Raw genomic sequence first — 27,807 nt, 5'->3', positions numbered from 1 at the left:
TTTTACTGAGAAAAAGTGAATTTTTAATTATCTTGTGAATCTACTTAGAAAAACACACACAAGCAATGTTCACAACTATAAATTTAAACCTTTTGCACTAAAAAAAAAAAAAAGCAAAAAAAAAAAAAATCACGAAACAAACACAAAACCACAGGCATGAACTGTAAACCTGTATTAATTATCAACTAGTCTTAAGGTTAATTCTTAGCAGTAATTCAGTATTTTCCTTCTTGGCAATTGTAATGTTTTAGCACCAAATGATCTCCCGCAGAGGTACTAGTAATGCTGGCTGCCAGTTCGAGGAGACGGCTCCCACACAGCCATCCACTCACAGCACACACAGGGTCTCGTGGTGCAGACGGTGTCACACTCTGACCCCCAGGGCAATGGAAACAAGACAGAGGCACGGGGTCACAGACTTTAATGTAGTGCATTCGCAGGGAAGGCCAGCCTTCGCTCCCAGGCCCGCTCTCGTCCTCAGACTTTAATGTCATGATTTAGAAGATGCACGTTATTGCCTAAATATTACTCTACACATTTCCATCAGTGCTCTGGAAACACCTTTGCTTGCTACTTAATTTACACCATAATTACTGGGTTACAGCTTTAGCTCGTTGGCAATTTTGGAAGCAATGTTTTTGAAAGCGATGGATGTCCCTGATATCCGCTTAAACCGGACCCCATTCAGAGACAGTCTTGGCAGCTTACAGACTTCCATCTCCCACTGCACCAGGCTCTCAGCGTGCCCGTCGCCATGGACACAGAAGAGCAGGAAGCGCTCCCTCTGCTCATAGTCGCAGGTATTGGCGTCCAGCACTTTGCGGATCTCCCGCATCATGTCACTGGGATCCATGGAACTAGTGGTTTTCATGCTCCAGGTGAAGCGCAGGGACCGAGGTTTGGCCTCTCTGTTCTCATCCTTTTGTTCCGAAGATACATTGCGACTGAAATGCACAGGCAGGGTGATTTTTAATTGCACTAGAAAAAGAACCTTTTTTTTTTTTCTTAAACTTTAGCTACTCATCAACTTCTTCAGCTCACACAACTGATCCCATGCACATTTACCAGAGGCACACACACACCTGTATCTCCAACCCTGAACATAGAGAATGCACGCAAAATTCTACCTGGCTGGAAAACGTCCAGGAGCCATCTGTCCTGAGAATCTGTGAAATCAGGCAAAACAGAGTCCACTCCTGTACTTGGGCGGGTGCAGACCAGCAACCTCCTGCTCTATCACACACAGCTTCTCTATTACTAATAGCTGTGCTTGCCATGAGCGCCACAGACACCAGTGCTCAGAGGTTGACTCGGTGTTCCCAGCTTAGTGTTGCTGTCCCTCAGTCAGAATCAGAGTGCACAGGAAAGCCATCCATTCTCCCTCATCACCATCTACCTTTTTACTGTTTCTCTCCTTTGTTACAATTCTAATTTCATTCTTGAAAACACCCAGGCCATGTTCCTGTGCTATCAGCTGCTCAGAAGCGAGAAAGAAGCCATGAGCTTGAGGTGATCTGAACAATAGTGAAGCCCATCTCAAGATGGGCAAAACCAAGCACTACAAAGACCCACAACTTAGATGATGTCATTTTAATGAGACAGAGGGAAATGAACTGCTACAGCTCACCCGTCTGTGGAGAACTGAAATGAGTGGTCTGCACAAGGTGAGAGGCTCAAAGCATAGCTAAATTGCTACGTTAGATACTCCACAGGCTACAGAGACAAGCATTTTTGGGATCAGGAAACCTTACGTGAGGAGGTAGAAAGCAACACAAAATAATAAAATCCACCTTAACTACAAACAGTTTCAGGGTTGTTGTTTTCTTTCTTTGACAAGCATCTCATGGAGCTCACGCTTGCCCTGACCCACTGGGCCTCCTGCTCTGCTTCCCAAGTGTACAAATTCTAGGTGTATGCACCATGACTCATGAGTTTTTGTTCTGAACAGAGATACTGCCACCAAATGCAGAGGTAGGAAAGTACAGAATGCACTTAAGACCCATCCGACTAGATCAAAGTGACGTGCTGAAAAGCGCTGGCCTTTACAGAGCACCTGCACTGCAAGCCTTGTCTTGCTCTATACCAGGAGGCAGGAAGGTGCCATCACCACCTTCCTGTGGTGGATGGGGCAATACATATTTGGAAAGGCAGCGTCTGCTTTTGTGCTGGGACAGGCCTGGGAGGAGAATACCTCCTCACCTCCACCTTAAAGGGAAGCCTACACAGTGCTCAGTGCCTCAGAGACAGTAGTCAAGCAGGAGGCATCAAGGAAGACTTTCACTGGGAAAGGTATCACCACAGCAGCCTGTACTGGAAAGAACAGCAGGAGGCCGCCTACCACTACAGACACAGAATCCGGAGCTGATCTGTGATTCCGTATTCACACAACAAGAAACCAAAAGGCAAACACATTACTGCTATAATCATCATTTAAAAAGAAACGCCAACTCAGCCCTCCTGAGTGGACTCAAGTTATCAAGAGACAAATCTAAACTGGGGCTGAGGCTGCTTAGGAAGGCTGCCTTGGCACACTGCTGCCCTCTTATGGCTGCTGGGGCAAAAAGCAGTCTCCTAGGTCCAGCAAGCAGAGTCAGCAGCCTCAACAACATTCTAGAACCAGAGCCTCGACAGTATCAGGCCCACTATTCTTGAATAAGCAGAAAGCAGCATTGGTCATGCCTGTCACAACAATGAGGTAGGACAGTACTTAGAAAATATTTGAAGTAAAGTCATCCCTCACCTTGAGCCCTCATATCTCCCGTTCCTCTCATATTCAGTTGGAAGTCTCAATGGACAGAACGGAGAAGCAAAGGAAAGTGGGAGAGAGAAAAGAAATCTTACAAACGGGTACATTGCATATCAAGAAAAACATTACACAGTGAATAAGCCCAGGCCTTTTTGGGTTACCGCTAACAACTCCTCCTCTTCCTCCTCCTCCCCCTCCCCCTCCTCCTCCTCCTGCTCCTCCTCCTCCTCCTGCTCTTCCTCTTCCTCCTCCTCCTCCCCCCCTCCTCCTCCTCCTGCTCCTCCTCTTCCTCCGTCTGACTCAGCTGATGATGTCCTCTGTGAGGACAGAGCTGTGCAGAGGCTGCACATTCAGGAAAACTGGGTTCCAGTGCTGCACTCATGGTTTTGGACTAGAGCTATTCTATGTTAGTGCTCTGCACAGCGCAGCTTTCATTTAGAAAGAAGTCAGTTATCAGCAGACTTCCACATTCAAATATAACAAATCTGTGAAATGAAAGTTAGCTATTTGGGAAGATTCCCTGAAAATCACCCTGGAGTGGCCCTTGGAACAAAGGCCCTCTGCAGTTCAATGACACCATGCTTCATAAACAGAAGAATGCAGCCTGGTCTTCTTGAGAGTGGCAGGCAGACAGGAACTGTAACTAACTCTCTCTCTCTCATCTTCCTTCCTCCCATTCTCTTTGAGACAGGTCTCTTTTATGCAGCCTTTCTAGTCTAGAACTCCATAGAGCTCCATATATAGCCTAGGTGGTCTCTGCCTCCCAGGTGACAGGATTAAGGGTGTGAGCCGTCACACTGGCTAGGCAGTAACCTTAATATCAGAGCTTCTGCTTTATGTGTGCACATTCCAAGAACATCAATATTTCTGGTCTCTTATTGTCAAAACCAAAGATATGAACCCAACTGGAACCTACTTACTATCATGCTCTAGTGAAACAATGGCACGTGCTTCCTTCAATGAGAAGTGGCTAAGAATAGTTTGCTCTTCACCTCTCCAAAAATGCTAGACATTTCTGCTGTGAAGTGACCGGCCCTGAGTTTCTATATGAAATGAGACTGAGGGTTTGATGTCCATCTTTAACATCAGACATGGCCTTTGCCAACTCAATCCTCAGAAAATAATGGCAATGTCTAACACAATTATCACTTACCTTCTGCATGTTTGCGGCTAAATCATTAATTGTACACTGATTACTGAGCATATCATCTTTAAACAGGAGCATGCTAAGTGCTATTAGTACCAAGACATAATTATCTGAATGCTAAATCATTCTACTGAAGAAGAGTGCACAGGGCGTCATGCACAGGCCTTTGCTGAGTGGGTGCTGCGGTGCCTTTAAAATGCCCAAGAGTTAATCTATCTCTTTCCAGTTTCCTTTCAAGGAAATGAGGATTTAGTTCTTAGCAGAAAGTTTAGTTTTAAAGCAAAGAACAAAAATAACACAAAAATAGGACCAAAAGCCAAACCTGATGTTAATTGCAGGAGCCATTTGGGGAGGGTGGGGTGAGGCTTGAGGAGTAAGTGTATATATATATATATAAATCCTACCTTTTGATAAACCTGAATGACATGTTTCTAAAAGAAATTAAGCCAAAAAAAAATTAACAGAAAAGACTTGTACAAATTAAACAGAAAACCTAATTAATTATAGTAAGAATAGAAAAACCAAACAAAAACAAACACCAGGGCTCCTCTTCTGGCCAATACCAATAAAAGCAACATTTGTTGAGAAAGTAAAATTATTGTAATCACTTTTTTTTTTTAAGATTTATTATATATATGTACACTGTAGCTGTCTTCAGACACACCAGAAGAGGGCATCAGATCTCATTACAGATGGTTGTGAGCCACCATGTGGTTGCTGGGAATTGAACTCAGGACCTCTGGAAGAGTAGTCAGTGCTCTTAACCGCTGAGCCATCTCTCCAGCCCTACTGTAATCACTTGAGTGTGGTTTTTAATTTGAAACATAAACACTTGTTTAGTTATAGTAACTAAATTCATTACAAAATCTTTTAAAATAAAATTCAGTGTTTGAAAACGATCATGAACATTGGTGTATGGTGGCACACGCACTTGGGAGGTAGAGGAGGCAGGAGGATCTCTGAATTTGAGGCTGGCCAGGTCCACAGAGTGAGTTCCAGGGCAGCTAGGCTCTACAGAGGAACCCTGTCTTGGAAAACAAAAGCAAACAAACAAAACCAAAACCCAGACCCCCACAAACCCAACCAACCAAAGGAAAAGTTCTCATGACCACCACTCACTCCACTGTTATTGACTCAGAGGCTGGCCTTGTGTCTGCAACCTGCTCCCACCTGAGTGCCGAAGTTACAGACTGTCACCACGCCTGCAAATTCAATGTCATCTAACGGTACTCTGTGGTGCACATGCAATGCGACTATTCTCACATTCCTACAGATCACTGTATAAGCAGAACTCTTGCCTTCTGTTGCAAAAACACAAAAGCTCAAATTACAAGTCACCTAGCCAAGAAGAGGATCGTCATGTGTTGATATGGTCCTCAATCTAGCTGTGGTAGAAGCATCAAGTGCTGTGAATTTGAGGCCAGTCAGGTCTATGAATACCAAGTTCCAGAGCCAGTGCTACATAGCAAGGTCATGGATTTTAAAAAGGGGGTAAGGCTGGTAATTCTGCTTGGTAGTATTTGTGTAACATGCATGAAAACTCTGGGGTGGAGGTTGGGGATTTAGCTCAGGGGATTCAGCCAAGCAAGCGCAAGGCCTTGGGTTCGGTCCTCAGCTCCAAAAAAACAAAAAAACAAACAAACAAAAAAACCAACCAACCAACCAACCAACCAACCAACCAACCAACCAAAAAAAACCTCTGGGGTTCATCTACAGTATTTCATGAAATGGTGCATGACTAGGCATGTCTGTCTTTTTTTTTTTTTTTTTAAAAGATTTAGTTATTTATTATATATAAGTACACTGTCGCTGTCTTCAGACACAGCTGGAAGAGGGCATTAGATCCCATTACAGATGGTTGTGAGCCACCGTGTGGTTGCTGGGATTTGAACTCAGGACCTCTGGAAGAACAGTCAGTGCTCTTAACCACTGAGCCATCTCCCCAGCCCCTGGACATATCTGTCTGAAGGTAAGAGGATGAAAAGTACGTGGTCATCCTTGGTAACACAGTGAGTTTGAAGCCAGCGTGAGGTACATGAAACCGTGTCTCAAACCACCCAAAACACAACAACAAATTTAAAGAGAGACACAGCTGTGCTGAACAGAGTCTGGCAGGAAAAGCCCAGTGTTACAATCGTCACGGACACACACATATATTCAACAAATGATGGTGCTAACAAAGTTTTTGATTTTTTTTTCCTTTCTAATTTTTCCTTTCGGGTTTAACTTTGTACTACTTTTAGGGGAGTTCAAACTCTTGACCTGGGCATCTGTTACTGTGCTGGGTTCTATCCACAGCTATTCTGAGTGCATGTAGCCTAGGCTGGACACATTGGCTTAGACGGGATGAAGGTATCCCATTGTAGTCTATGCTGTAGACAACTGCTCTCCACATCATACAGACGAAACATGGTTGGTGCACACAGGACTGTGCATGTAAAATACTTTTAATTAGACCTCACATAAACGTATTATTTCAAAAGGATTTTTAGCCTCCATCCTCCTCTCCCTGTGCTGGAGATCAAGCACGGGCCTTCTGAGTTACACCACTGAACTATATGCCAGGCAACAAGGCTGTTAAAAATGTTTATTTATGTATTAGGTGTATGAGGTTTGCCTGTATGAAGGTATAACAGGGCCCAAGGAAGTCACAAGAAGGTGACGGGTTCTGTAGAGCTGGAGCAGGAGTAGACAACCACCAGTAGACATGTGGGTGCTGGGAACTGAGTGGGTTTTCAGAAAGAGTAGTGAGTGTTTTACCCTCCAGACTCTCACAAAGTTTTGAAAATACATTTTAGTTCCTGATTTTCTAGGTAAGTCAAAAGTTACTGTGAGATAAAACTTATGTACTTTTAATATTTCTTCCCTCAAACCTTTTTTTAATATACAAATAAGGCAGAAGGAAGATAGTGGGAAACAGACTGAAGACCTACACTGTGCTTGGGATGATGTGGGCCAATTCGAGGCCTGTGTCTGGGCTGCAGCAACACACGGCCAGCAGGGTCTGGCAGCTTGGTTTATTACCTGTAAGTGTGTTGTGTGCACCTGTACTTATGCATACATGGATGGCACGAGATCCTTCTGGAGTGACTGCAACTCACATTAAATGGGTATTGGGACTCAAACCCCTGTCCTCTACAAGAGCAGCATGGCATTCTTACACACCGAACCATCTCTAGGGTTAGAAGATTCTGCCAGCCTGGGGATACAGAGGAAAATCTGCCTCAAATAAATAAAAAAAAAACAAACAAACAAACAAAAAAAACAAACTGGAGGTGGGATGGCTGGTCGGACTGCTCAGTGGTTAAGAGCACTAGGTCCTCCTGCAGATGATGTAACGCAACTCCGATCCCCAGTCCTACATGGTAGCTGAAAACTACCTGTGACTCGGATTTCAGGGAAGTCCAATGTGTATAGAGGCACCAGACACACGCATGGTGCACTGACATACGTGCAGGCCCTGTAGACCAGGCTGGCCGTCAATTCTCACGTGTTGGGATCAAACGCTAAGACCCCACACTGCCCAGCCTAAAATCTCAACAGAAGACTAGAGGCAGCTATAAATTATAAAGTATGATGCAGAGGAGAGAGGCAAGTGGATCTCAATGAGTTCAAGGCCAGCTTGGTCTATAGAGCAAATTCTAGGACAACCAGGACTATACAGAGAAACCCTGTCTTGAAAAACCAGGAAAAACAAAACAAAACAGTGGAGAGAGAAATAGGGAATAGGATATTCAGATAGGTATGTACTCATTGTACATTGAGAAATATGTGTACTATTATAGGGCTATCATATATAAAATGTACGTGATACAGATGTCACATAACATACAAATATATATGTATATATAGAAAATAGGGCTGGGGATTTAGCTCAGTGGTAGAGCGCTTACCTAGGAAGCGCAAGGCCCTGGGTTCGGTCCCCAGCTCCGAAAAAAAAAGAACCAAAAAAAAAGAAAATAACTGAGAGCCTGAGGACTTGCGCTTTCCCAGGACCCAAGCTGATTCCCAGAATCCACATGATGTCCCACAACTGTTCAGGACTCCAGTTCCAGGGGACCTGGCGCCCTCTTCTGTCCTCCTCCAGCATTAGGCATGAAAGTGGTACACAGACACACATTTGAGCAAAACACTTGTACACATAAAATAAATAAATCTACAAGAACAACAACAACAACAACAACAAAAAAAAAAACCCAAACAACCAAAACAAACTACATATGCCTAGCTATCTGCCTATGTACTTTAGCACAAAATAGCCTTCAAATATTAGCTGACCTGTCCTCTTCAAAAATATTTTGTTTTTGTTTTATTTTGTTTTGTTTGTTCTTTGCCTACTGTATGGCTATGGCCCTCTTGTATGCAGTTCCCTCAGCCACCAAACGAGGGCACCAGATCTGTTATAGATGACTGTTGGACACTCTCTGAGTCCTCTGAGAGCAACACACACTCCTAAGCTGTGAGCCACCACTCCGGACTGTGCACTTGGCTTTTGTCTTCCGGCACATGTGCTGTGTCAGCTGGACTGAGTCAACCCCAGGACAGTAGGGAAATCCCTGTGGACGTGAAGGTCCGGGCACACCAGGTAGGAACGCTAACTGTCTTAGAGTGCCGGGCATCTGGGCAGGACTCAAGTGTGCCCAGTGATCTCTGTGGGGTCAGACTCAAGGCTCGACACCACTGAGTTTCAATTCAGTGTTGGAGATCGCTCATCCCTAGTCTGGAGGACAATGTAGGCTAAGCACATCTACAAGGTACAGAAGCGACCTTCTCCTCGTTGAGTCTGGAGTCGGATACTGAATCCTCCTTGAAAACAAGAAGAGTATCTTTATCTGAACAATGTTGGGAGGAAGCTCCAGAGTAGCCAGTGTGGAGCTACAGCCCAGCCTACAGGGGAGAGCACGTCTGTTCAAGCCTGGGAAATCGGAGGGACAGGTAAACCTGCCCTGTGCCTGAAGATCTATCTCCACGTGTAATGAGGAAGCACTTCTAGGTGACTGAGGGAGGGGCTGGGGGCTGACGCCTTTACAAATGCTATGTGTGTGATACTCACCCACACAGTGTGCCTGTGTGAGTATGAGAGTGAGCACGTGGCCCATGGAAAGGTCAGGGACAACTGAGCCAAACCGACAACCCCATTGCAGCGCTCCCACTGTGCAGGGATCTGTGTTCATGTGGTGTGTGTGCAATGACCTTGGGGCTAAAGGACAGCACCAGGCCTTCTGCCTGTCACTCTTTACCTCACTCCTGCAGCGCCATCTTTCCTCCCTCCCTCCCTCCCTTCCTGTATATGGAACTTTTGCCTGCATGTAAGTGGCATCACATGCATGCTGTGCCTATGGAGGCCAGAAGAGGGCTCAGAACCCCTGGAACTGGAGTTGTGGCTAACTGAGAGCTTCTCTGTGGCACTGAACTGAACCTGGGATCTCTATGAGAGCAGCCTACCGGCTGAGCCGTCTCTATAGCCCCTACAATGGGGTCTTTAGTGAACCTAAAACTAGTGTAGTGGTGGACAGTAAGCCTCAGCGTCGCCCAGCGCTGTGGTCCTGAGCAGTCTTTGGCTACATGCTGACTTAGGAGTCGCTCTTACAGAGACCCCCCTACAGCTCCCAAGGGCTGGTATTTTAAGCCAGTGCTAGTCTTACAGTACCAAAGAGCAAAAAGGAGACAGTAAGTGGGAGGGTTTTAATGATACTCAACTTGCTAACGTGGAAGAGAGAGGGTTGTGGGTTTAGAGACATTCACAGTGGAACTGTTTTTCTTGGTGATTGCTAAGGTGCAATGGATGGTCGTGAGGACGGCATGTGAATGACACAGACAATAACTGTAGTAATACTTCTTCCCAAGGGCTAGATGACTTTTACTATTGTGAACGATGCTGAGCCTACTTTAGAACTCTGAAAACCTAAAGTTGGAGACACATAAACTGGAAACACAAGAGCTAGAAGAAGAGCGGGAAGGACCCAGGCAGCAGCCTCTCACACTGGGAGAGCATTTGCTTCTTCTCTTTGTCTTTGCTGCAACAGAACAGCATCACTTACCTTCTGGTGAGTTTAGAAGTTAGTTTGCTAAAAAGATTAGTGGAGCCTCTGCTTCGCGTCTGGGACAGCGGTGTGGCTTCATGGGACAAGCTGGGTGAGGCTGGGGGGCCATTATATGTTGCGGTTCGCCGCTCTCGAGGCTGCCCGTGGAAAGTGCTACGGCTGGCTGTGCCCCTTGGGAAGCGGATGCGATCTGGGGTTGTCGCACTGCTAATACTGTGTGTAGAAGCAACTGGAGTCCTCTGATCTGGAGTGGTGCTAGGAAAGCAGAAAGAGAGACATCTTTGTTCCCAAAATAAGACACCGGAGAACTTGTAAGTACAATATACCTTTCACAAAGAAACTGAACTATAGCAGCCATTGTGAACCCAGATCCACAGGGTATTTTACAGGACTTAGGAGCAAAAGTAAGCTCAGTGGGAAGGGATAGAAAAGGAACAGGATGAGAGACAAAGCTCAAGAAATGTAGGGGTGCAGTATATGTACATTTTCAAGATTAATATATGGTGGTGGAGAATAGCTGACTCAGCTTTCCCCACTACTTCCCCTTTAAGCTGCTCCCACACAGAACTAGACAAAAGGAAAGGCTGCATGTGAAGAGAACAGCCAACCAAGAGTCTCTGGAAGCGCACACACAGATGGCGGGAATATGGAACCCACATGCTAACAGCAGGCTGGGGAGGGGGTTTCTTATACCTCTGTAGTATGCCAAGGCACGGAAACAGGCACATACACCCACACAGACACCACAGACACAATGAAACAGGATGTGCGTAACTGAAACTAGATGGAGGAAGAACACCTTGTGAACAATTGGAACGAAATCTTGGACCATAAAATCCACAGCACAAAACTAAGCAGCAGTGGGCACACATTAGCTTCACAGGAATGTGCGTTTTCTTACATAGCCTTGAAGGTATCTCCTTCACTGTCTATTGGAGGTAACACCATCTTGGGGTGCCCAGAGGCTGACACGGACATCGACCTCTGATGTCTCAGCCGACAGGTAGATGTGGCACAGAGTGAGGCAGGGCTAGCTGCGTAAGCGAACACTTCTGTCAGGCTGGGAGAGGGTTTGGGTTCAGGCGGAGGCAGAAACAACAGTGTGATGGAACAGTGACCAAAGAGCAGCCTGCTGTCTAACACCCCCTCTCCCCAGACCCCTGCGGCCTCCTGACATTAACTCACTTAACCCGTTTGGGGGTTCTGGGACAATTGCTGACCTGTTAACTGGTTTTGCAAATAGCAGTTTAAAAAACTCATTTTCTTAAAGAAAACAACATGTTTTCATGTTTGACTACTTCTATATGTGTCCTCCAAACTCTACCTAAAATAAAACACATCCTAAAGGAGAGATGTCCATATAAATGTACCGGTGAAATGAACTTGGCGCTAGCACATGGCACCTCTTACCTGTTCCCCTTTAAATGAACGACTAAGTCATGGGCATCCTAGTTAGTATAATCAGAGCATCCTGTGTCATTTGAACATCACAGTTCCGAACCCTCTCACCATTCAAGACGTTTACTCCTCGTAAAGAGCATGCAGGATTTCTACTGGGTGCAGAGGCCCTTACCAAGATAGGACAGCTCAGCCTGTGGACTACTTATGGAGTGGGCATCACAGCGATCTAAAGCCTTCAGACGTGCCCACATAGAGCAGTGCCCTAGGAACTGGTTCTCTCTTCACCTTTACATGGGTTCTGGAGATCAAAGTCCAGTTACTAGGTTTGTATGGCAAATGACAAATGCCTTTCCCTACAAAGCTGTCTCATGTGACTGCTCTGTCCAGCTGCTGACAAGTTTTACCAACCTGGAAGGTAGCATCAATAAGTGCATGGAGCACATCAAGGAAAGAGAAAGCAGGAGAGGCTTGGCTTCTCCTCTGGAGAAGGTAAGTAGTCTTAGAGACTTGAGAAGGGACAGGTTTGGGGGTAGAGCAAGAGGTGGTTGTTCTTCAAGAAGTAACTACAGGGGAGACTGGCCCAAAAGTCGGGGCAAGGTCTACAGGTTCACCAGCATGAAAAGAGCAACTGCAGATATTCTCCAACACTGACTGGATCCTCCCCCAACTACAAGACCCATCTAAAGAAAAGTAGAATTCCTACTTTAATTATGAACTGTTTGGTTAGGTTTTTTATTCTTTTAGATAGTGTGTGATGTGTGGTGTGTGTCAGTGACCAGCCTGGACACTCTAAGATATGAGATCACCTGGAGCTGGAGCCGCAGTTCCAGCAGCAAGTGCTCTTAACTGCTGGGCCATCTCTCTGGCCTACCACCCTCCACTCACTTTTTTGTTTTGTTTTTGAAACATGGTGTCACTGTGTAGCTCTGAGTGCACTGGAACTCACTATGCCAATCAGGTTGGCCTCCCCAAAAGTTCTGGATTAGTGGTAAATGTTCCGCCATGCTCAGCCACAGATCTGCTTCTAAAGTCTACATCAGGGTCTACACCTTAATTTACTGTTAGCTAAACTTTAAGCTGGTACAATCAAATTCTCTAAAACATTCTACTTATGTACGATACATCAATCATAAGGGGCAATATATTCTAGATGGTCGTCAAGTTGGTTGTTGTAATAGATCAAAATTACCTAACACTGGCTATAAATATTCTCATCTATAACAATCTATAAAGGAACAGAAGGTATACTACAACTTTAGAAGTTTACTTTATTTTATTTTAAAGCAAGTCTCTAAGACAGCCCCCACCCCTCGTTTCCCAAGCTCTGTGATTACACACATGTGCTGCCCTGCTTAGTCTCATGCAAAAAATCTAGTAGGAACAATGTTTTTCTCCTCTTTTTTCCCCTCAAGACAGGGTTTCTTTGCATATAGTCCCAGCTATCCTGGAGGCTGCTCTGTAGACCAGGCTGGTGTTGTATTCAGAGATCTGCCTGCATCTGTCTGTCTAGTGAGCACCAGCACCAGCATGCCCCGCCCACCAACGCATTTTCTTAACATTCAAGCAGAATGAAACCAGCACTCTACAAAGTGTCCAGTGCTAACCCTAACCCTGAATCATTTGGGAAGATGAACTCACAATTGAGAGAATACCTCCATCAAGACTGGCCTGTAGGCAGATCAGTCAGGAACTTTCTTGACTAATGACTGACACTGGAAGGCCCAGCCCTCTGTGGGTGTGGTCAGCTCTAGGCAGGTGGGTGGTCCTGGCTGTAGAAGTAATGCATGCAAGGCTGAGAGAGACGCTAGCAAGCAGTGCTCTTGCAAGGCCTCTGCCTCCCTTCTTGTCTCCAGGCTCCTGCTCCGATTTCCTTCAGTGATAGATTATAACCTGGGAGGTGAGATACAGCCTTTCTTCCTCTTGCAGTTGCTTTTGGTCAAGGAGTTTTATCCAGCAACAGAATCCCTAAGACATGGCACAACTGTTTTTCTGTGTTTTGTTTTTGTGATTGCAACTGATTTCCTTCTTTTTTAAAGCTTGAATGCACTAGGCTGCTAGGAAATAGCTGAGAGCTCACATCAGGACTCGTGTGAAATGTTTTGGTGCTCAGTAAAAGCATACTCAGCAGCGAGGCCCACTGGTGAAGGCCTACAGTTCTAGATACCAGGAGGATGAAGCTAAAAGATGGAAGTTCAAGGCCTGCCTTAGGCAACTTGTGAGACCCTGTCCAAAACAAACAGCTAAAGGGCCGGCCATAGAGCCAGCTCAGGTAGACTTCTCTAGTCCAGCAGTGGGAAAAATAAACAGACAACGATAATAAAACCACCACTGCACATGGCACGAGGATAAATCGCATTATTTGGTGAGCTTTTTCAATACTTCACGTTCAGAGTATAAGAGAGAAGGTACTTAGAAATGTTAAGTACATGCACTACCCACGGCTTTATCAGAAATCATTCCTGATAACAGAGGGAGATGCAGGCATGACGAGGAAACCTGTGCAGAGAGGGGCATTGTGCTCACCCAGAGACTCAGCAACCATCTCAGGGGAAAGCGTGGTCTCACTTGACCCTTCGGGGTTTACGCCTGCGAGGCCAGTGCTCTACGACTGAGCATTTTGTGAGGGGCTCACTTAGCAGTAAGAGCTAGGCTTGGATTAGAGGCCTCTGACACCATGACTAGCTTTCTTTTCCTTTATTTTTTTAAAATAATTATTTACTTACTTCATCCATGTGAATAACCTGTCACTGTTTTCAGACACCAGAAGAGGGCATCAGACCCCATTACGGATGGCTGTGAGCCACCAATGTGGTTGCTGGGAATTGAACTCAGGATTTCTGGGAGAGCAGTCAGTGCTCTTAACCGCTGAGCCATCTCTCCAGCCCCCACACCTAGCTTTTAAAGCTTTCCACTTCATTTCTAAGACAAAAAGTGCATCAGAATTTTAGCAGAGCCACTGTGTCTGGCATGGATCTGGAGTAATGGCACCTAGGCTTTTTGTAAATAGTCAGTGATTGTTATGTGAGGTTCATGAAGTTGCTCTTCCTGAAGGGCTCACACAGACTTTGCATAACTTAAATTCAGGGACATACCTGGCAAACCAGACGTCTCCTATAGCCGAGAATTGCTTAGTAATGATTCGTCAGACAACTCCTAGAGCAGATAGGAGGCTCTGGTACACAGAAAGTAACTTTCAGAGTTTAGTCTTTCAGAGCTGGTCCTCCCACTGTTGAGACGCCTGAATTCATCCTGTAGTGTCTGTCTCTCCTGCATAACCCAGTGTACACATCTGGTGCCCAATGTCATGCAGGTCGGAGAAAGACAGAGCTGGAAGTAATGTAGACTCACAGGGTAGATGAGACTCCAGGATTTGGCAGGGACATGAAAATTCCTCATTTAGGGGTGGGGATTGTACAGTTGCTACAGAGGCAAATAAGAAAAGCTCCAGAGATAAGGAATTTAAAGAAAAACATATTTTCCTGGCAGAAGGAAGAGAAACATTTACTCAAGGCCTACAAATAGAAAGGCTCCAGAAGCAAAAACAGAGGAAGGGAAAGGCTCTTCCCGATAGAAAATGGTGTGGTGGTGGCGGTGGCAACTGGAACGCACTCATTTGCTACTATCTGCCTGGAGCTCTTTCTGCAAGGACCCAGTGCAGAGCAGCAGCTGCTGAACCCTACCATGAAGCAGCCTAGAATTTCCCTCATTTTTGTTTAAACGTTTTTGTTTTTCCTTAATTGCAAGACACACTGGATATCATTGGCCCTGTCATGGCAAAAAAATTAAAACAAGCCAAACTTCTAATACAAAAACAATGACAACCAGGGCTTAAGCACCAAGCCAATGCTGTTTAAATTTCCAGAGGTATTGGCCACTCATTACAGGGAGGACAGTCTCTGCTCTTGATGATCTAGTTAATGCTTAATTTTCATAATAAATAAACGGAAAGAGCAAAAGTCACAGAACTGAGCTCTATCATTGGGTACTCTCAATCTGTTTCTCACTACCAAGGACTTGGCTCTGCTCTTTAAGTGGCTTCCTGGAAGCTCTCAGTTAAACTCTATAAAGAGCGACCACCTGACACTCAGCAGGGCATTCGCTTATTAGATAATGGGGCTGCTGAGCCTGTGGCTCCTAGAGAAACTCACTGACAAAAAGCCTAGGCCATCCCTAGGGGATTCACGCCAGATACAATGGGTCTGCTAACTGTTACAGAAAGAAAAACAGAAATGCAAATGTAACATTGAAGGCCATCTGTCGCAGAGGGGAGATCAACCCCCACACTCCCCAAACAAAACCCTCCAGGTTCCACCTCACAGGTATGGTGTGTGTGGTGCTGAGACAGGCCAAGGAGCGTCTTCATGGAGGAAAGCACTTGCTGGGCAGTGCTGGCATGTGCTGGCTCTAGCCCAGCACTGAGGAGGCAAGAGGCAACCCGGTTTACAGAGGGAGAGTCAGGAATGCCAGGGCTCCGGGGGAAACCCCGTTTTGAATCACCCCCAACAAACAAAGATCCAACAACAAAAAAATACCCAAACAAGCAACAAAAGGAGGAAACGTGTGTCGGTCTGTTGTCCTCCTTTTTACTGTGTCAGTGCAGTGTGGGCTCCGTTTGTTATGTTTTCTATCACTCTGAACCAGAAGCTCGCCATTTTGGCTGACTGGCTGGCCCACTCTTGGGTCTGCCATCTATACCCAACAACACTGGAATTACAGGCGTGCAGAGCCATGCCTGTCTTTTAACACAGGTGCTGGGAATGTAAACTCATGGCCCGTATGTTTACAGAGCAAATGCTTGTATTTACTGAGTCTGGTCCCTAGGCTGAGCAGCTTTTCAAGACTGTGGCTGAGAGAGCTGAGAGAACAGACAGGCCTGGCAGGACCCATGGGAACCAACCCAAGAAAGAGGATGTTCTTCAGAACATAGCAATGGCTGCAAAGGAAGTGAGTGAAGATGTCTTCAAACTGTCTCCAAAGACTCATTAGGGATTTAGGAAAAGTGAGCTGGTTAACTGGAAGAACAGTGTAAGAGGGTCAAGTGTATGCACCTGCAGACGTCCTAAGAGAGCAGAGGGAGGAGCTGGGCCTAAACACTTGAGAAGCTCTGTCTGCATGCTTGATCTCAACAAAGTATCTCCTTTTTATGTGGTTTAGGACTCCAGCCCAGAGATTGGTAACCCCACACTTTAAAGCCCCAAAGGAGATTTTAGTAGTTCAACAATAACTAAGAGGGCTGGAGAGATGGCTCAGCGGTTAAGAGCACTGACTGCTCTTCCAGAGGTCATGAGTTCAAATCCCAGCAACCACATGGTGGCTCACAACCATCTGTAATGGGATCTGATGCCCTCTTCTGGTGTATCTGAAGACAGCTACAGTGTACTCATATATAATAAATTGTTTAAAAAAAAAAAAAAAACAAAAAAAAAAACAATAACTAAGAAACTTTCCAAAACCAAAACAAAACAAGGACTCAAAACAGTAGCTTTTGAGTCCTGTGGAAGGAAGCATCTAACGGAAATTCTAGGCTTTAACCGGTATCTCTTCTATTAAGTCAGTTGTGATCTAGAATAGACTCAAGAGTTGAGAATGGAACTGTCATAAAATCTACTGATGGTTGTGTTGGGTTGAATATGCTTGGCCCAGGGAATGGTATTATTAGGAGGTGTGGTCTTGTGGGAGGAAGTGTGTCACTGTGAGGGTGAGCTTTGAGCTCCTCCTACCTGCCTGGGAGACAGTTCTCTTCTGGCTGCAGTTGCATCAGAATCTCAGCTCCCTCACCAGCACTATGTCTGCCTAAACACTGCCTCGCTCCTGCCTTGATAATGGACTGAACCTCTGAACCTGTAAACCAGCCCCAGTTAAATGTTGCCCATTGTAAGAGTTGCCTTGGTCATAGTGTCTGTTCATAGCAAGAAAAACATAACAAAGACACAAGTTGGTACCAGGGACTGGGGTATTGCTGAGATAGGCCTGACCACGGTTGTTTTTGTTTTTGTTTTGAGGAATGTGGATTTTGGGTCTTTGGAAAGCAGTGGAATGCTCTAAGTGGGGTTTAATGGGCCATCCCGGGAGGAATATTGGTCCCGAGGGTGATCTGAACTATGGGGGCCTGGCTCAAGAGGAGGTTTCAGAAGAGTTCAGAAGAATGTTAGTATGTGGCCTAGAGACGGTTTCTGTGGTATTTTTGCGAAGATTGTGGCTGCACTTTGCCTTTGTTTGAAGAGTCTGCTTGAGGCTAAGTCTAAGGTGAAGAGAATCAGATTAATTGCATTGACAAAGGAAACCTCGGCATTTTGATCAATCTTAGCAAGGAAAAAAATGTTTGGTTCAAGTAATAAAGGAGAGTAGGAAGTGAAATGGAACAGAATCCTGTGATCAAGATGGACAGATTAAGGCATTGGTGATCTTAGGGCAAGAGATTCCAGTCCCACTCCAGCTAAACTCATTGTTTGTGTTTGTAGCTGAACAGGAAACTGTTCTGTCAGGTTAGGCGTTAGTACCTGGACTTCTCGTCTGAATGAGAAGGCAGAAATGGAGGGCACACTTGTGGTCCAGATCTTGAGGCTGGAAGGTACAGGCTTTTGATCATATCTTAAGGAACAGTGGCCATGAAAAGCATAGACACAAACATGGTGGTGCACACCTTTAATCCCAGGAGACAAAGGCAAACAGATCTCTGAGTCCAAGGCCAGCCTGGGACACAGCAAGTTGTAGGAGAAGAAAAGCTTTAGTCCAGGAGTGGTGCTATACACCTTAATTGAAGCATTCAGAAGACAGCCATGCAGATCTCTGAGTTCAAGGTCAATCTACAGAGCAAGATCCAGGACAGCCAAGCTTAGGCAGTGAGGGAGTTGGAAAAGAGAAAGCTGGAGATAATGTAATAGAACAAGGGGCCATGTAACAGCCCCAGCAAAACTTGGCACCTTCAGCCATATGGCTCTAGCTTTAGAGTCAAGAAGAGAAGTAACTACTGGGACAATTGATGCTGGTCAACTGGAGTTAAAAAGTTAGCAGTGATTAAGAGGCCAGCATCACTGAAGTGAAGTTTTCTCTGAGAGTACAAAAGAGCTGTGTTCCAGAGATAGCCAAGGCTATGCCTTGTACTGCAGCTGGACTGGGTGATGTGCGAGTCACCCAGGTAGTGCTTGTTTGAAGCATGAAGTGTGATGGAGAGCAGCTGAGGCTGGGCACTGTAACAGGCCAGGAAGGGCCATTAGTGAAGGTGCAGCCTCAATTGGCAGCTGATGGCCCTGGACTGAAGGGGTCATGGAAAGGAGCTGAGGCTTGGCATCATGAAAAGAGCCTATGAGAGGCTACTGGTGAAGCCTAGTTGCAGTGGAAGACCCCAATGTATTGGAGATGCCACTACCATGAGATGATCACAAGAGCAGCAGACACAGAGGTGTAGTTTAGAGTCTGCCTAGCTGGCTTTTGTCCAGGATTTCCTCACTGGGCCATTTTGGAATGGTAATATATGTCCTGTGATGCTGGAGGTGTGTGATACGCTTTTTGATTTTGATTTTTGTAGGGGATTACAGGTAAGTGTGAATCTCAGAAGGGACTTTGAACTTTGGATTTTTAAAGATTGTTGAGACTGTTATAGACTATGGAGACTTTTGAAGTTGAACTAAATGTATTTTACATTATGCAATGGCTAGGTATGGTTCCCACAGACTCGTGTATTTGAACAAGCCTCCAGGGGCCAAGGAGTGGAGTGTGGTGGTTTGAATATGCTTGGCCCAGGGAGTGGCAGGCACTATAAGGAGGTGTGGCATTGTTGGAGTAAGTGTGTCACTGTGGGGTGGTCCTTGAGACTCTCCTCCTAGCAGTGACAGTCCTCTCCTGGCTGCAGATGCAGAACTCTCTGCTCTTTCTCCAAAACCACATGTGCCTGGATGGCTGCTATGCTTTCCTCCTTGATGATACTGGACTGAGCCCTGAACCTGTAAGCCAGCCCCAGTTAAATGTTGTTCTTTGTAAGATTTGCTTTGGTCATGATTTCTCTTCACAGCAATTGATGCTGGTGACCAGCCTAGTACCACAGAATTTTCCTGAAGCAGCATCAAAGGGAGAGCCAGCAGTTTCAGGAGCAAACTTGGCTTTGTGAGAGTAAAAGTTGCCCATTTTTGGCAATATTTACCTTTCTTTAACTCTTTTCTATTCTAAGGCAAGAAGCTGCTGGCTTCTGGTAAATTAACCCCTGCTGTTCAGCAGCAGTGATTAAGAAGAAAAAAGTTGGGCTGGAGAGATGGCTCAGCCGTTAAAGGCTAGGCTCACAACCAAATATATAAGAAGAAAAAAGTTTAATTGCTAGGTGTTTTTCTCTCTGGCTCAAGGACCTCTCTCGCTGGGAACTCATTGTGAACCAGAGAGAAAAGAAAAGAAGAGAAAGAATGAAAGAAGAAAATTCATGCATGAAGAAAACATTCACTCATTCTGATGACACTGAGAAAAGCTGCACCCACTCACAAACTGGATAAGCAGAGAAGGGCCAAATTGCTTCTTTATTGTCGGTCTTGGTATCTGTGCTTTCTCAGGACAGTTATCACATGGTTTTCCAAGGATTTTACATTCCGTAAGTTCACAGTAAGTTCAAGATGACAGTCCATGTCATAAATTGATAAGACTTAAGGAATAATGACAGAATCATTTACCTGTCTTTTCATTAAGAATAGTACCTAATTAAACACCCATTATCTTCTAGACCCTAAGTTCATTATAAGTCTAAAGCAGGGCTGGAGATATGGTTCAGTGGTTAAGAGCACTGACTGCTCTTCCAGAGGTCCTGAGTTCAATTCCCAGCAACCACATGGTGGCTCACAACCATCTGTGATGGGACCCGATGCCCTCTTCTGGTGTGTCTGAGTACAGTACAATAAATTAATTTTTAAAAATTGCTTTAAATTTATTTTTTTAAAGATTTATTTATTTTATGTATATGAATACACTGTAGCTGTCTTCAGACACACCAGAAGAGGGCATCAGATCTCATTACAGATGGTTGTGAGCCACCATGTGGTTGCTGGGATTTGAACTCAGGACCTCTGGAAGAGCAGTCAGTACTCTTAACCGCTGAACCATCTCTCCAGCCCTAAAGCAATTTTTATGTCACAATTCAGCACGATTTTGTCAAAAGCAAATCCTCTGACTTCTGTCTAATTTTAAATAGTTAGTCAAATTGTACATTCCAAGCTTATGAGTTCTAGTTACCAGACAGCGGCCTTATTCCTAGCCTAGAAGGAATGTTTTTCTTGATTGTAAATGTGTTTCAAGCCTGCTTTCTTATCCTAGGGCAAGTAGCCCATGACACATGAAGGTTTACAGAGCTCTAACTGCAGCTGTTAGAGAGCGCAAAATTACTTGTATAAATTTAGGAATTTTATAAAATCATCAATAAGAATCATGAAATCATTAATTGGTTTACACAGCTTTACTATATGAGAGTACATCTGGCTAATAGTGTGGACTAATGCATAGGAATCATTAGACTATGTAGTAATGGCAGGAAAGGAATAATAATACCAAGAAGCAATCCTGGGATGAGATCTCTAGGGACCTTGCCTCAGAGCTCACCCATCATAGCCCTGTAAGATGGTGGGCCATTTCTAGAAACTCTCCATTGCTTTTCTCAGTCTTTTTTAAATGGCCTGTGACAAGAGACCCTAACTAAGACAAAGGTTAACTTAACAGGATCTAGAGTCTCTAGGCATCCCTGTGAGAGATTATCTAAAGTTGGTTAACTGGGTTTGGAAAACCACCCTAACTGTGGGAGACACCATTGTGTAGGCTGGGGTCCTAGGTTACATAGAGGAGAAAGACAGCTGACCACAGCGCTTGTTTCTTTGTATCCACTGTGGGTGTAACATGTGCAGCTGCCTCACACTTCTGCTGCCATAACTACCCAACATGATCAACTATACCCTGGAACTGTGAGCCCAAACAAGCCCTTCCTTCTGCATTTTTCTGTTAAGGTATTTTGTCCAGGCAATAAGAAAAGATCAGAATTAATATGGCTCTTTCTTAAGCAGTCAGGTTAGTGGGGCGTAAGTTGTCTAACCACTGGGATCAAACAACAGAAACCTCCAATCAAGAAACAAATCAATGTCACAAGACAGGTATGGCAACACACACCTGTAATCCCAGTACTCAGCCTGACCTGACACTTCTCACCTTTTCTGCTGTTGATGCAGTGCTGGTGACTGAACCTCGGGGTTTCTCTCTCTCTCTCTCTCTCTCTCTCTCTCTCTCTCTCTCTCTCTTTCTTTAAAGATTTTATATTATATATAAGTACACTGTAGCTGTCTTCAGACACCAGAAGAGGGCATCAGATCCCATCACAGATGGTTGTGAGCCGCCATGTGGTTGCTGGGAATTGAACTCGGGACTTCTGGAAGAGCAGTCGGTGCTCTTAACCACTGAACTACCTCTCCAGCCCTCAGGGTTTCATACATGCTACAGAAACATGCCTTTTCAAAGCATGCATGCGCGCGCGCGCGCACACACACACACACACACACACACACACACACACACACACACACACACAGGCACGCACGCATGCACGCACCATTGATACTAAATATGACTAGAGAGTGGTCAAGATGCAAGCCAGAGGTTAACAAAAGATAACTTGTGTCTTAGAGTTCTCTGACAGGTACTCTGCCTTTATCTCTTCACTCAGAATTAAATTATTTTATACAGAAGAGGTATTTAACCAAATCACACCAACTGGACTTCTTTTCCTCTCCCACTCCTCAAATCAATAGTACTTCATGGTTTCTGCATTTACCTAATCCTATTTTCTTCCATAACCTCTGGAAAGCTGTTTGCATGATTTCATTGGTACTTCAAGCCATGCAGCAGATGGACTCTGTGCTCCTTGAGACGGGTGCACTTCTCTGAGGTGCAGACTATGCTGGCACTGCACCTGGCTGTTGACCTTCTCTCAACTCTCATCCCAGGTGTGGCTCCTGAACTCGGGCTCCTACAAGGTTCCCTTCCACTCTAAGTTGTTTGTGTTGGCATTCCCCTAAGTCAACATTTTCAAGAAAAGCTATCAGTCTTTTGGAAAACTCCCTGGTTCTGTCCTAAGTTCTCCTTGTCACAATTGCTAATTATAGGGGTAGAGGCGCTGGACCAAGAGAAGAAGCTGAAATCCTAATATTTTGCTAGAACAAGCATTTAAAGTTTACTTACCTTAAAACAATAATTGGTAGCCATTTTGAACTATGAATTGATTATAAAAGTGAGAAGTAACATACTTTTACTTTTTTTGGTAGAAAACATTTTTTGGCAATAGGTAAATTTCACACCTGCTTTCTTTGCCGTTCTGAATCACTGAATGTCTGTCCGCTGCACATCTCTCACTGCACACGTAAGTGTTCCTCCGAGTCATCCCACCAGATGCTGCATTACTCTGCAAGAAAGGAGCATTGTAATTTGGACTATTTGGTAAGTATAATTCAGTAAGAAAAAACCCAAAACAACAACAAAACAAAAACAAACAAGCAAAAAAAAACAAAACAAAAAAAAAGAAAAAGAAAAAGACCTTACAGTGTTTGTTTACGCAAACGACTGTTGAGAGGGGCACGGTTTGTCTCTGGAGGCTGGAGATTGGTGTCTGTTATGTTTTTGGATTACTCTCTACTAACAGAGGATAGACCTGAACTCGGAGCTCTCAGACTGAGGCTGTAGTGTTTAGCCAGCTTTTCCAAGGGACAGTATTGAGACTACAGGCACATGGCCACACCCATCTGGCTTTTATGTGGGTGCTAAGACCCTGAACTCTGGTACTCACACTTGGGTAGCAAACATTTTATCTATTAAATCATTTCCACAGACCAACATAGTCATAAATAAGTAAATAAAAAGGTGCATAGTTTATGTGTCTGTGTTTGTGAAGCTGCCAGGAGAGGGAGGGCCTTAGATGCTCCAGAGCTGGAACTACTGGCAGGCGTGAGCTTCCCAGTGTGGGCATTGGGAGCTGAACTTTGGTCCCCTGCGAGAACAAAAACACTCTTAGCCAGTGAGCCATTATTCCAGTTTCTTTAATAGTCTCTAAATAAATCTAGTAATCTCATTGTTTGGGAGGCTTAGATGGAGGACCATGAGCTTAATTAAGGCCAGTCTGGATTACAGAGCAAGCCCTTGTCTCAAAAAACAAAAGGAAAGAAAATTAAATGTAGTACCTTAAGAATAAGGTTAATATACATGCAAAACTGTATATCAATATACATTCAAGTAAAATTAAGACATATCTACCTGACTTGGAGATTTGACAACACATTAATAGATGAGCAGAGCACAAATATGAACAAAAAAAATATATTAGAAGCCTAAAGGACTAGGGCTGGAGAGACGGCTCAGCAGGTAAGTCAGCTGCTCCTTCAGAGGACTTAGGTTCCATTCCCAGCTCCTGCAGGATGGCTCACAATCCATCTGTAACTACAATTCTAGGGATCCAATGACTTTAGGCCTCTAGAGGCACCACAATGGGTGTGGTACACAGATCCACATGTAGGTAAATCCCTCATACACATTAAAAAAGTGCCAAGAATGTTGTGAAAGGAAATAGAGGGAACACACCGGAGGACAGGGAATACTTGCAAACCTTATGTCTGATCAGTGTCTAGTATTCTTTTGAGGTAAGGGCTTCCCATGTAACCCACAGAGTTTCTCTGTGTAGCCTCGACTGTTCACAAACTCAGAGTTCCACCTGCCTATACCTCCTGAATGCTGGGATTAAAAATGTGTTTTCCTAGGGGTTGGGGATTTAGCTCAGTGGTAGAGCACTTGCCTAGGAAGCGCAAGGCCCTGGGTTCGGTCCCCAGCTCAGAAAAAAAAAAAAAAAAGAAAAAAAAAAAAAGAAAAAGGAAAAAAATGTGTTTTCCTGACCCACCATCACCACATGGCCAGACTGTTTTATTTCTTTAATTTTAAAAAAAAAAAAGCATTCATTCATTCACTCTATATAAGTACAATAAGTAACTGTCACTGTCTTCACACAGCAGAAGAGGGCATCAGATCCCATTACAGATGGTTGTGAGCCACCATGTGGTTGCTGGGAATTGAACTCAGGACCACTGGAAGAGCAGTCAGTGCTCCTAACAGCTGAGCCATCTCTCCAGCCCCTTACTTTTTGAGGTTTTAAATCAGTGCCTATGGTGATAAGAGAGGGTGTTAGATTCCCCTGGAACTGGAGTTATAGGCAGCTTCGAGATACCACCATCTGGGTACTGAGAAAAATTGAACCCATGTGTTCCGAAGAGAAATAAGTGTTCTTAACTTCTGAGCTAACTCTCTAGCTCCAATTTATTTTACATTTCACAAGTGAGTACAAGGACCTGCAGACATCAGAGGTAACTGATAAACCAGAGTTACAGACGGTTGTGATAAACCTGACGGGTGCTGGCAAGGACTCTTAACTACTGAGCCATCTCTCCAGTCCCTTCACCCTCAACTCCTCCTCATCCTGCCTCTACTTTCTAAGTGCTATGATTAGGGATATCCACCTCCACACCCAGTTTATGTGGTGCTAAATAGTCAATCAGGCCCCTTCCATGCTATGTCAAACACTGTCAACCGAGCTTCATCTTCAACACCAACCACAGCACTTCACAATGTTTTTTGAGATTTCTGTTTGTTTTAAAACAGGGTTTCATTGTGTAGCCTTTGATGACCTGGAACTGCCTACACAGACCAGGCTGGTCTCAAACTCTCAGGGAATTCACCTGTTTCTGTCTTCCTCATGTAGGGATAAAAAGTCACTGCCACCACACAACAAAATAAAATTCCTAAGAATGAAATGGTAAGTCAGATTCAAATGAATTTAGTGAACCTGTGGAGCGGATGGGAGACAGAGAGAGACAAATCTGCAAGATTGACACCTGCTTTCAAAACGTAATACAAAACAGCAAGCATGTGCGGTGTGGTGGTGGACGCCTTTACTCCTAGCACTTGGAAGGCAGAGGCGGATGGAGCTCGAGTTTGAGACCAGTTGGGTTTAAAGAGCAAGTAAATAAAAAAGGGTCTTTTTATTGTCATTTTTTAAAAAAGATTCATTCTTTTGTGTGTAAAGGTGTTTTGCCTACAATGTGTGTCTCTGTGCCATGTGTGCAGTACCCTAGAGGTCAAGAGCTGACTTTACAGGTGGCTGTGTTACTTTACAGATGCCAGGATCAAACCTGGTCCCCTGGAAGAGTTTCCATGCTTGAAACTGATGAGACAATCCCTTCAGCCCAATCCCTGAATTTAGTTTTCAATTTTATGTGCATTGGTGTTTTGTTTACATGTATGTCTGTGTGGGTCAGATTTTGGAGTTACAGATGGCTCTGAGGTGTCATGTGGGTACTTGGAATTAAACCTGGTCCTCTGGAAAAGCAGTCAGTGCTCCTAACCACTGAGCCACCTCTCTGGTTCCTCAATCATACAATTTTTAAGTGAAGATAAAGCTTTAATATATCATGAGCATATAATGTGCAATGATACTCCAAGAATGGTTGGGGGAAATTTCTGATGTTGTTCTTACACTTCGGATGAATGCCCCTCAAAGTCCATAAAGTAAAGCCTTAGTCCTAGGCGGGCCACTGGGAGGTGATAGGATATTTACGAGACAGGGCCTTGTGGGAGGTTCTAAAGTCACCAGAGCATGTCCATGAAAAGTGTGTTGCATCTTTAGCCCATCTACTCACCTGTCTCCCCCCTCACAAGTAAATAAAAGGTTTCCTCTTTCACATGCTCTGTGCTGGGCCGCCTTCACAGCCCTATAGCTGAAGCTATAACCCTAACCCACTATGAACCGGAACCAGCCTGGAGCTGGCCCTGAGCTAAAACACATCTTTCTTCTTTTTAAGTTAACTGACTCAGAATTCTGCTATAGTAACAAAACTATAAAATACTGCCATTAAGTACTGACCATTGATAATCCCCAGGATACACTTTCAACGTATAAATAAGATACAAGGTGAAAAGCCACAAGGTGGAGAAAGAGGAAACTGTTATGTCTAGTGTCATCAAAAGTGAAGAGACTAAGTCTAGAATGTAGGAGACTGAAATTAAAGTACAAAGCTACAATCCCACTCTGTTAGGCATTCTGAAGTCAACATTTAAGTATTGAAATGTTTTATTTTGATTAGGCCCAATGCTAGAGGATGAAAAGAAGTAAAGCCCTTGTGAATTGCTGACGCAGAACATAGCATGAGCTCCTCTCTGAGCTTTCCGTGGGTAGGAGCAGGCCGCACTCCTATCAGTCGCGCGAGGGAAACCAACGCTTACAGATAACCTCAAGACTGTTCATTGCTCTGCAAATCCTGCCCACAGTGACTTCCGTAAGCACTAATAAGACATGTCAGACAGAACCATTTCCATTCAGGAAAAAAAGTCTCTCAGAACTAAATGGATCCTACTCACTCTAACAGAACCACATCCTGAGGGAACTGTACTAAGCTAAGGATTCAGAGTTGTATAGTTTTAGCACACTCATTATGTAATGTTTCTTCCCCTCCAGTTTAGCTGGTCCATAGTCTTTGGTACCCAGAAAGGGATCAGGGAAAGCACTCTCTCCGAGGACAGACAGACTGCTGTCTGCACTGCCACTTTTTTGTGACTTCCTCTATCACTCAGTGCTGACATAACTTATGGGAAGTAGCTGTCTCTGGAGGAAGAGCACAGTGCCTCTGACACACAGGACTTGAGTCTCAGAGCTCACGGGAATAAGCCTCAGTGGAATAGTGAGGAGCCGGCTTCCAGGAGGACATTAGTTAGTGCTTTAAAGGGGGAGGGCCTGCTCCTTTTGCTGTGGGAGGACACCATGTCCTCACCTCTGGAGCAGAAAAGACAATACTAGACAATGAATATGCTAGTGCCTTGATCCTAGACTCTCCAGCTTCTAGAACCCAAGTGATAAACTTCTCTTCCTTATAAATATGTCTCAGATATTCTGTTAAAGAAGCAGGAATGAATTCGAAAAAACAGGAATTACAAAAACAAAACAAAAAAATGGAGCAGATACGGTAGCCTGGAGGAAAGCCCGCAGGCAGAGAGTAGAGTGACATGGATGGATGCACAGGTGTAGCTGCTCCAAGCCCCACACACCCGGGACTAAGATCCTACACAGGTACTTACACTGGGGACAGCAGGGCTTTTCTTGCGCTCGGGAATATCAGCTTTATTGGGATTGCTTGCATTCCCAAGCATGGGACTGGCAGGGGCAATCCCCTTTCCTCCTACAGCACTGCTGCCTGATTTTCGGGAGGGAACTCCATCTTCTTTGAGGTCACTATCTGCAGTGCTGGTCTGACTCCTCTTCGGATATGCCACAACTGAAGGAATAGCTGGTCCAGCTACAACAAAGAGTTCATTCTTTAAAAGACAGAATGCAGTTCATATTTTATTCTGTGAAAGTTAACATTTTGTAAGATTATTTAATACTTTATTCTTCTATAACTGTAAACTAGTAAAATTCTCTAATT

General features: G+C 44.6%; 1 protein-coding gene across 21 annotated transcripts in view; it reads right to left on the bottom strand.

Annotated features, from left to right (window-relative positions):
• Positions 1–27,807, bottom strand: part of Mark3 (microtubule affinity regulating kinase 3) — a 90,083-nt gene continuing 62,276 nt past the window's right edge. For 5 of the 21 annotated variants that reach the window (XM_006240563.5, XM_039111721.2, XM_063261501.1 and 2 more), the window contains 7 exons: positions 27,461–27,678; positions 22,651–22,754; positions 10,839–10,997; positions 9,935–10,192; positions 4,298–4,324; positions 2,741–2,785; positions 1–944 (listed from right to left, as the gene is read on the bottom strand). In XM_006240563.5, coding sequence (XP_006240625.1) covers positions 599–944; positions 2,741–2,785; positions 4,298–4,324; positions 9,935–10,192; positions 10,839–10,997; positions 22,651–22,754; positions 27,461–27,678 — 1,157 coding nt within the window. In that variant the 3' untranslated portion in view covers positions 1–598. 21 annotated transcript variants of the gene reach the window in all.

Source organism: Rattus norvegicus, chromosome 6 (genome assembly GCF_036323735.1).
Source record: "Rattus norvegicus strain BN/NHsdMcwi chromosome 6, GRCr8, whole genome shotgun sequence".
Classification (NCBI taxonomy): domain Eukaryota; kingdom Metazoa; phylum Chordata; class Mammalia; order Rodentia; family Muridae; genus Rattus; species Rattus norvegicus.
The sequence above is the reverse complement of the archived record's forward strand: the minus strand, read 5'-3'. Positions and strand labels throughout refer to the sequence as shown.